The 10,276-nt window shown below is 45.0% G+C and overlaps 1 protein-coding gene across 1 annotated transcript; it reads left to right on the plus strand.

Annotated features, from left to right (window-relative positions):
• The first annotated feature begins 2,598 nt into the window (after positions 1-2,598).
• On the plus strand, positions 2,599-7,855 carry LOC123452971 (serpin-Z7-like). The gene is made up of 2 exons (XM_045129721.1): positions 2,599-3,134; positions 6,961-7,855. The coding sequence occupies exons 1-2, from the start codon at positions 2,715-2,717 to the stop codon at positions 7,732-7,734; spliced, it is 1,194 nt and encodes a 397-aa protein (XP_044985656.1). The 5' UTR covers positions 2,599-2,714; the 3' UTR covers positions 7,735-7,855.
• The last annotated feature ends 2,421 nt before the right edge of the window (positions 7,856-10,276 follow it).

The following is a 10,276-nucleotide window of genomic DNA, read 5'->3' on the forward strand; positions in this document are numbered from 1 at the left end:
AAATTGACTAGACCCACTTTTTGGCCAAAGTCATCATACGATCGGTTATTATGTTGATCAAGATGTTATAGCGACTATGCTATAGTTACTTTCAGTGAACACACTGCCCCTGATGTCGCGGTGCAACTATTTGACAACAAGTGTTAACTCAGATACGATTAATTAGCTCTTGGGGAAGTACAAACTCATCACGCCGACCACCGGTGATAGGTTGGTCTTAGGCCAGCCATATGACCGCCAGAGCTTAAGTGCCCCCCTCCATTATAAGACGAAGGGAGTATTAAGCAATCACATCGATTAGTGATACTCCTTGTATTTATTTTGCAATTGAGACACATAATAGGTTCATGAAATTATATAGTTTAATTATTGCCCCCTTTTCATTTTCCACTAAGCATCAGGGAGCCACATCTTCACTGTATTCGCACACAAACACGTCACCGTGTAGGCGTGTACCCTAAACAGGGTGATGCACCCCATCTCACGTCGAAGGAGCCTCACCGAAAGCGCGATTTGCAAGACAACCGACAAGAATTTTTGTAGACCCGATGCCCCCACACACCCAGAACGGACCGCGTCAGGAAGTGCGGTGGCTATGGGCTTCCCTAGGTCGGCGAAGCCGCTCCAAGAACCTCGGTATTCACAGCTCTCTAACACGAAGAACAACGAAGAACGAGGGAGAAAAAACATGGAAGAGACAAAAGTAGATGGAAAAAAGTAATAGTTGTCATTGTGTGTTGTTATTCAACCGGCCCTTATCTTTTGCATATATATGAGACGACTGGACTTTCTGTATCAGAAAAAGACTCTAATCCTATCTAAAACATTAAAAGTTAACCTAATTCGGACTACGAGGGTCGGAACCTCCGGTCGGCCCATAACTTCTGGGCTAAAATTACATCAAGTAGTCCTCTTGCACCGCTCCCGCAGGTCGCATATTGCTTCGGATCGCGATGTCCCAAAAATCAAAGTTGTAGATCTTGAAACGGAGAAAAAAAATTATCTCTTGAACACCTTTTCATCTGAGATCGTCTTGAGGTTGAATTTGGACCCATAAATCTGCAAATAATGTTGAATGCCAGTTTTTCCGGACGTACCTCGTGCAAATTTTAGGTTTAGCCCGGAACCTCCATGGAGGTTTCGGCCGGAACTTCCGTGGCAGACTTATTTTTCCATGCCAAAATCTCATGTCAACACACTGCAAGTCCAAAAGAACTAACGTCAGGGATATGGAAAGCATGGATTGTGATCCCCTAGAAAACTTGGAGATGGAACCATAGTCCGCTTCAGGTTGGAAGTACATTAGTTTGACCACAAGCTAAGCTAAGCCCACATCGCACGGTAGTAATGCAAATACACTTATGTTCAGGGGAAATGATTAGTATCCACCGGTGGATTACTCCCAAACGTCCACCGCCTTCTTCTTCTACCACTTGTTCATGCAGCCCTATTTGTCCACCATGCCTTGCAGAAGACCATCTAAGATAGTTGCAGAGCTTCTGCTTGCACGGACGTCTTTTATGAAAAGATCTCTATAAATTATTGCGACAACAACTCTTTTGCAGAACAATTCTACAACAACAACTTTGTTGCAGAATAATTCTGCAACGAGATCTTTGTTGCAAAAATATTATGTATTTCTGTAATTTTTTTGCAACAAGACTTTTGTCGTCAAAATTTCCATGGCAAGACTTCTATTGCAAGAAAAAAAACTGTAAAAGACGTTTGTTGGAAAAAACTACGACTTACCTATATTGTAAAAAATTCTACAACTTTGACCCGCGTTACAAAAAAATTCATGCAACATTACTCGTGTTATAGAAAAAAAATCTACAACACGGCCTGTGTTGCAATGATAGAGGGTGATGCTCGGCCACTCAATCCATAAAATCCGACGACTTGTAGCGCCTCCGTCACCTACCCTGCATGACACGTCCAAGTGAGGATCCGTATACCGTTCATCGTCGAACACGTGTCTATAACAGGGACTATGTTTCTAAAACATATACGATGTTGCAATGATTTTATATTTTACAACAAAACCTGTGTGCGAAAAAATTCTACAACAATACCTCAGTTAGAAAAAATATGCTACAAAACCTAAGTTGCAAAAAGAATCTAACGTAAAAGTTATTACAAAAAAAATTATGCAACAAAAACTATGTTGCAGAAATAATTCTGTGTAACAAGACCCGTATTCCAGTGGTGAAGACATAATCGGCTCGCACTATGCGACAAATCGGACGGCTCGTGACCCGGTGATCTTTTAAAAAGATCAGCCGATGATCACGTAGCACTTCCATATGTTCAGTCACGTAATATCATGCAAATCTTCCATGCTGGTTAATACTTTACACACAGGCATCGCAATCCCAAGCTTGGAATCTAGTATTACTCAATATACCTCCAAAATGAAAACCTAAATGGTCACATGACGTGTATTAATCTCTACATAACTCCAATGTTTTAGAGAATTCAGACGTGTTCCAGAAGTTGGTGGCTCTCCGAGATATATACCTTTGTTGTGAGATACATATCCTTCTCAAATTGCTTGTACGCTGTCTTTTGGCCTGCACACTCCAGATAACTCCAAGTTCTGACCTAAACGCACCTGTTAAATATCCACCCAACACCCATGCACACTGTACTTCCCAGTCATTCCGTCTTCTTCTCTCAGATCTAAGCAAAAAGTCAGACGAACCACAACCACCGCCATGGCAACCACCCTCACCACCGACCTCCGCCTCTCCATCGCGCACCAAACCCGATTCGGCCTCCGCCTCGCCTCCGCCATCTCCTCCGACCCCGAGTCTGCTGCCACCAACGTTGCTTTCTCCCCGGTCTCGCTCCACGTCGCGCTCAGCCTCGTTGCTGCCGGCGCAAGGGGTGCCACCCGCGACCAGCTCGTAGCTGTACTCGGGGGCGGTGGTGCAGGAGAGGCCGAGGCACTCCAATCACTTGCCGAGCAGGTGGTGCAGTTCGTGCTCGCCGACGCGTCCATCAACTCCGGCCCGCGCATCGCCTTCGCCAACGGTGTTTTCGTCGACGCGTCGCTCTCGCTCAAGCCATCCTTCCAGGAGCTCGCCGTGTGCAACTACAAATCTGAGGTCCAGTCCGTGGACTTCAAGACTAAGGTAATCCCGTTCCTGCTAGTTCTTGACACGACAGCAGGGTTCTTCATGAGTGAACTATTTTTGCTACCCTAGTAGCATATTTATTTACTTTTGCTTTTACGTGGCGGCATGCCATTGTTACTTTGGAGGTAGTAGTTCGTAGTGTTCCGGCAAATAAAAAGTAGTAGTTCGTAGTGGGACGTGGGATTTTCTCAGCCCGATCTGAAACGATCGAGCTCGGGTAAACGGTAAAGTAAAAAAATATATTTTTATGACAAACGTTGAGAAAAGTTCTAAGATTTTGCAAAATTTCATCATGAAATCTAATTTTTGGATGGCGGCATGCCATTGTTATTCTGGAAGTGCTAGTTAGTAATGCTGATCCAATGGAGAGAGATGGATATCCATTGGCAATCGGTAAACCTTTTAACCATACTAGACGATGCCCCGCGCATTACGGCAGGAACCTTGTTAAAAAAGTACAAATACATGATAGAAAACTAAAATTAATGCAAAAATATAAAACTTTCTTACATGATTTAATTTCCTGTGAAAAAATAAAGCATGAGGTGGCATGTTTTGCATAAAGAGGTTAATGAAAAATGTAATTTATGACTCCATGCATGACTTGATGATGTGGCATTTTTTGTATGAGGAAGAAAAATTAACTAATGGGTTGTAGCTGTTTAAGAATAGAGGATTCTAGACTTGTGATTCACTGTATAATTTCATGCAAATGTTTCTAACAAAAATTGCTTGGATACAGTTATGAAGACATAACAATTTTGATATATATTTTTGCTGGTAAGAACTAGTATTACTCAAGGAGCGTCCAAATTAATGTATGTCTTACACAAATCAACTGCCTCTGGGGGACCAGCTGATCCCAAGAAGAAAACTGTTCTATTCTAAAATCTAGAAAACGTAGTTGAAATATCACTAACAAAATTCTGGCCACGATAAGCATGAGCAATACAAGTCGTACGACGAGACCTCAAATGCTTAATTTCACCAACCAAGGATGCAAAGACAGATATGTCAATGTTTTTATCCAAGATATAGCTATCTTGATCTATTTAGGTACAATTAGGAAGGTATAATTATCGTGTCATTTTAGGTATACAAATAACAGTAATGATTTGTTTAGGGACAATTATGAAGATCTAAGATCATGATATTTTAGATCTAATTATGAAGATCAAACAACAGTCATCTTTTTATAGGTATACCTATAGGGATCTAATGAACATGATATGTTTAGTTACAGCTTTATAAATGTCAAAAGTTTGTGATCCATTAATAATCAAAGGATCAACTAAATCAATAATCGGACCATTCTGGAATATCTACTCACAAAAAGATCTCTCTTTTTCAGTTGTATTGGGCTTCTAATTTAGTATATAATAGAAATTTTGCCCGGAGGTACCCTATCAAGTCAGTATGAATGCCTAGGTTTTTTTTTAGAAAAGGAGGTTCAACCCCCCGGCCTCTGCATCAATCGATGCATACGATTATCTTTATTAATAATTCAATATAGGTCTAACAAGAACATACATCAAACCATTCGAAGCCACCACTCACACCTACGAAACTCGATAATGTGGAGTGCTCTCACTCCCCATATTTAAAACCGGTGCCGTCACCGATCCATCCACATAACGTATCGGAACCCATAGCCGGTCTAGCAGACCAAAAGTGTACACCACATGCACATGTTTTAGACGCCGCCATCATCATCAGGCCACTGACCCATCTTCAGGAGAGAGATCTGTATCATCCTTGCCAGTCCGTCCATCCGTCGACGCCACCACGGCTCGTCGATCTAGACGTGAAGATTCTGGAAGATCTGTCGTGCGTAGCACCTGCCGACCAGGCATGACATAGCGTAGCACCTGTCGACCATACATGACTTGACATCTCAACCGAAAGCTTCGTGCAAGATGATCGACTCCACCACGATGCCAAACAACGCCACCGCCCTGCGCTCATTCGTCCAAACACGAAGATTCTGGAAGAACCGTCGTGCGTAGCACCTACCAACCAGGCATGACTCAGCGTAGCACCTGTCGGCCAGGCATGACTTGACAGTTCCACCAAATCTTCGGGCCAGACGAAGCCGCTCCATCTCCTGCCTCTGTCATCCAGCGCTGTTCCACAAACGATGCTCCCAAGAGAGAAACGGCACCGCAGTACGACCATCGTCTGATCTGGAAAGTCAGATCTTAGGGTTTCCCCCGAAGCAGTGCCCACCACCAGAAACCGTCCACGACCCACATAGTGCCCACCACTACTCAACCCTCAAGGCGACGCCTTCACGAAGGTCACGACGTCAAGGATGCCGCCGCCGCCCACCGGAGTTAGGGTTTTCACCCGAGAGGCAATAAGGTAGGAAGTGGAGGAGTAGATGTAGACCGACGTCTCCAGGAAGAACAACGTCACCCTTGAGCGTCATCGTCGGCGCGGCCGGCCAGGGCCGACCAATGGGTTTTCCCTTATCTGAATCTCCTCCACCAGCTTCATCCGCGTCCACGCTGGCAACGCCAGGAAACCGCAGGAGAGAAGCACATCGCGGGTATCTGGATCAATGAAGATCCAATCTGAACAGTGACGAGTACCACCACCCTGCGTTGGCCGACGGCGTCCGAGCGTCAGATCGAAAAGGATCTGACCCGAACTCGACGACGCACGCGACCACCATGTCTTGCCCCTCCCACAGCCGCCACACCGCGCCGCAAGAACGAAGCCCTCGACGCGCTCCGCACGCCGCCGCTAGGATCCACATGCTACGCCGCCACACCGCGCGCTAGTCCGGTGCCTCCTCACGAATGGCCGTCCCGCGCCAGCAATGTCGCGTGAAGGGGAGAGGATCCCCGCCGCCGCCCCTGCCGGCCAGGCTTCGCCCTGGCGGCGCTGCTGGCGGCGACGAGGATGAAGGAGGAGCGAGGGAGGACCGCGGCGGCGGCTAAGGTTACCCCCTGGTCGCCCACGGGGGCGAAGGGAGGGGGTCACGGGGGCCGACGGGAGGCGGCCTAAAATCGTGTGATTCACCAATTTGTGAGTGCGTTTAAATGTTCTACCCGTTTTGATGTAGGGTGCATTTCATGATCTCTCATGATGAGAAGTTGTGTCATTCCTAATATGGTTTTCATTGACATCATGGAATTCTGGTCTTGTACAAAAGTGTATAAAAATAATCAACTAATGGCTATAATAGTGAAAAGGTTAGTATCCGTATTAGGGGGGGGGGGGGTGCTTGTAGATGTTTGTGTGAATGGTCTTTATACCAACAGTCGTGTGTATAAAGAAATATCTACCTTTAGACCTATTTTATTACATAATATTATAATTCTTTACTTTTATCATTCTCAAAACTGCAACTCAGTGAGAGCAGCGTTTCTGCTCTCGGTTTCATCTTCACCCGCACGCACGAAAAAAAAACAAATAAAATATTAGAAATTTTTAAAAAAAATCTAATTTTGTGTTGTAGAAATTTCATATGTGAGGAATGCTCCAAATTTCAACTTAATTGAATATCTGAGCAACTCTCGGCAAAAAAGACAAATCAGGTGTGTAAAAAAGGTTTACTCTTCACGAGTTGTTCTGATCCGATTTTCTTTTTTGCCGAAAGCTGCTCACATGTCCAAATAAGTTAAAATTTAGAGTGGGCTTCACGCATCAAAATATCTACCACACAAAAAATTAAGGCTTTTGAATTTTTAGTATTTTGTTTTTAATTTTTTTGTCATTTGCAGATGAGCCTCGGAGCAGAGTTGGATTTTCGCAACTCGCTTATGTATTATGGTTTCGTTAGTTTTGCTAAGTGTTAATATATTTTGCAATGGTCCAGGCTCCTGAAGCTGCTACTCAAGTGAATACCTGGGTAAAGAATGTCACCGCAGGTCTCATCGAAGAGATCCTCCCCGCGGGGTCTATTGCCGATACAACTAGACTAGTTCTTGGTAATGCACTTTACTACAAAGGAATTTGGACCAACAAGTTTGATGAATCTAAAACAAAGTATGATGATTTCCACCTTCTTAATGGGAGCACTGTTCAAACACCATTCATGTCTAGTACAAATAAGCAGTACCTTTCATATTCGGACGACTTGAAGGTACTTAAGCTTCCATACCAACATGGTGGGGACAACAGGCAGTTCTCCATGTACATTCTTCTTCCTGAAGCACATGACGGTCTCTCAAGCTTGGCACAAAAGTTGAGCACTGAACCAGATTTTTTGGAGAACCGTATCCCAACGGAGGAGGTTGAAGTCGGACAGTTCATGCTCCCAAAGTTCAAGATATCTTTTGGATTTGAAGCAAACAAATTGCTCAAAACTTTGGGTCTTCAACTGCCATTCAGTTTGGAGGCCAATCTTTCGGAGATGGTGAATTCTCCCATGGGCCTATACATCTCATCTGTTTTTCACAAAACGTTTGTTGAAGTAGACGAAGAAGGAACTAAGGCAGGAGCAGCAACCGGCGATGTGATTGTAGACCGGTCACTACCCATAAGGATGGATTTCGTCGCTAATCACCCTTTCCTCTTCCTTATTCGAGAAGACATCGCCGGTGTAGTGCTCTTCATTGGTCATGTTGCCAATCCCGCTGTGTCTTCATAGTATGTTTACCCTAAATCAGTGTCTTGTAAGTTAATTACCTAAACTGTTACATGTAAGTGATGGGTTTCAACATTCAATAATGCTGCCGGTATAATAAATTAAATAAATTGTTTTTAAGAAATGTCTTGATTGTTGTGTGCAAGGTTTGCACGAGGGCAATGATCCATGATTGATGTGGAGCTTTATGCTTTGAGGTACTTAATACATGAGGTAAGCATGCTTATCAAATGATTCTTGATGAAGTATGAAAACCATTTTTGCATAATTTGGGAGCTCAATCTAAGTTGGTTAGAAAATCATTGATTCGAGCATGGTCGGGATCCTGCTGTGGGCCCATGAGGATACTACCAAACTGGGTATAGAGAATGTGCTAAGTTTATAGTAAAAAAATGCTAAGTTAAGTCCGCGCATGATGTGCTTGGGAAAGAGCTGGGATGCAAATTCAAACTCATATGAAAAATGCCATTGATGATGCTCAACCACCAAACATACTAGAATAATTTCTAATTCGTGAAAGATGCGATGAAATCTTCCCATGAATTCCTGAAACTGATGGGTCGGGGAACTACTAGTCCTACTATAAACTTACTCTGATGTCACCGGATATCTGCGTTATTAACTTCTACACAACTAGCGGCAAGTTAGGCCTTCACAATGCGCTCTTGTTTCACCGGTACTGCTGGGCCTAATAATAGATTTGCGTCACTTAACAGGAGAAACATGAAGGAAAATCTAGCCTTGCCAAGCGACTACATGTTGTTTCCTTTTCACTTGGTGACACTGCAGAATTCTTGTATGGCGATGGTTGATACATTGATTAGATAAGGCTTCCAAGATTAAATTTGGCTCCACTGATGTTCTAATATTTGATGGTTAATCAAGGAAAATATTCTGGGTGACGGACAAGGCAACTCGTCGACTCGGGTGCGTGAACCTCACATTCAGGCAGCATAAGTATGAGCGCTTGGGGCTAGGGCATGCCGCATTCAGCGCCTCCCTTTAGGCATAGTGCAAGTATAGGGTACTCCCTCATGTTGTATATATATATATATTTGAAAACCATTTTCCACAAAGGAGGATAAACCCGGCTCTGCATCAAATGATACACACAACCATCTTTATTATATTATAAAATATTGTATTGTAAAATAATTACATAAATCAACCAAAGCCACCTTTCTACCAAAAAGTGTGGCCCTACCTAGAACTACCTAGAAGGTGGCCCTACCTAGAAGGTTGATGATGTGTCCTGACCTCATGAAATCTGATGGCCTCATGAAGCCACCCGTCGGCTAGTCGGGAGCACAGGCCGAGCAAACCCTCTACATGCATTGCATGCACACGCTATACAATCCGTTACCTCCATCTTCTGTCTTTCCATCTTCAGGAGTAATCAATGCATTGACCTTGACAGGCCCATTCGCCGTCGACGCCACCACGACACCAGACAATGCCACACTCCTACGTGCTTCCATCAAATGGTATCCAGCGCTGAAACCCCACGGCACCTTGCCGCCAAGACTCGTCGTCGTCCATATTGTAGAAGCCATGCCTCTATACCTTGATGACCGCACGAGAAGCATGCGGAAACCTGTGTACAACTACCGAAGCTAAACACTTATGTCTCCAGCTGATGTTTACATCCTAAAAGAGGATGCCCCCATGGGGGTGATGATGCACGAGCCTCGCCATCATTCGATCCGGAATCGGAATTTAGGGTTTCCCCGGGGCTCACAGTAAACGTGAATCTTCCCACAACACCTCCAACGAAGTAACGACACCCATGGGTGCTGCCATCGACGACTGCGGATGAGGCTGTACCAAGCTTTCGTTGGCAAACTTGCACCCATAGCCGCCTGGTCCACCAGATCCTCCTCCATCATCACCAGCATGCCTCATGGGAACGACCTTGCCGCCCGGAAATCGCCCATGATCGGATCTGCAGTGGTGCCACAGCCCGGAATTGCCGCACCGCCTTGGTGGGTTGTCGACGGTGGAAGAATACTCATCGTCGCGCGCGCCATCGACTCTGGACGGTGCACACGTTGAAGCAGGACACCCGCGGGGATCTCCCCAGTGACCGCGTCACGGAGCCACGACGATGGAAGGCCCCGCCACCGCCATCATCTTCCGCCTGGCCGTCGCCCCCCCCCCCCCCCCCCCCCCCCGCGCCCCGTCAACAAAGACGAGAGTGCGGCGGTAGCCGAAGCCTTAGATTCGGTTAGGAGGGAGGAAGGGGGTCGGGAGGAGATCGGATTGAGAGGGAGCTATTTGAAAACTTGTGTTCATCTCTATTATATGTGCTTATCATGCACAATGTAGTCTCCTATCATGGGTGTTTAGAAGCATGAGTTGAAACAGTTGAATAGGTAACCCACAAACTAGATCAAACTCTATCTAAAATTATCCAATTCGGCCAACTAATTAGGAAAGCAGGAGCAAAACATCTTGCACGGAAAAAGCATGTGAAAACAGCAACAATTCAGTGCTTATTATAACTTTTATTTCTAGCTCGGAACCTCTCGAGGGTGAGTGACCTCTC

This window comes from Hordeum vulgare, chromosome 5H (genome assembly GCF_904849725.1).
Source record: "Hordeum vulgare subsp. vulgare chromosome 5H, MorexV3_pseudomolecules_assembly, whole genome shotgun sequence".
In the NCBI taxonomy this organism is placed as follows: domain Eukaryota; kingdom Viridiplantae; phylum Streptophyta; class Magnoliopsida; order Poales; family Poaceae; genus Hordeum; species Hordeum vulgare.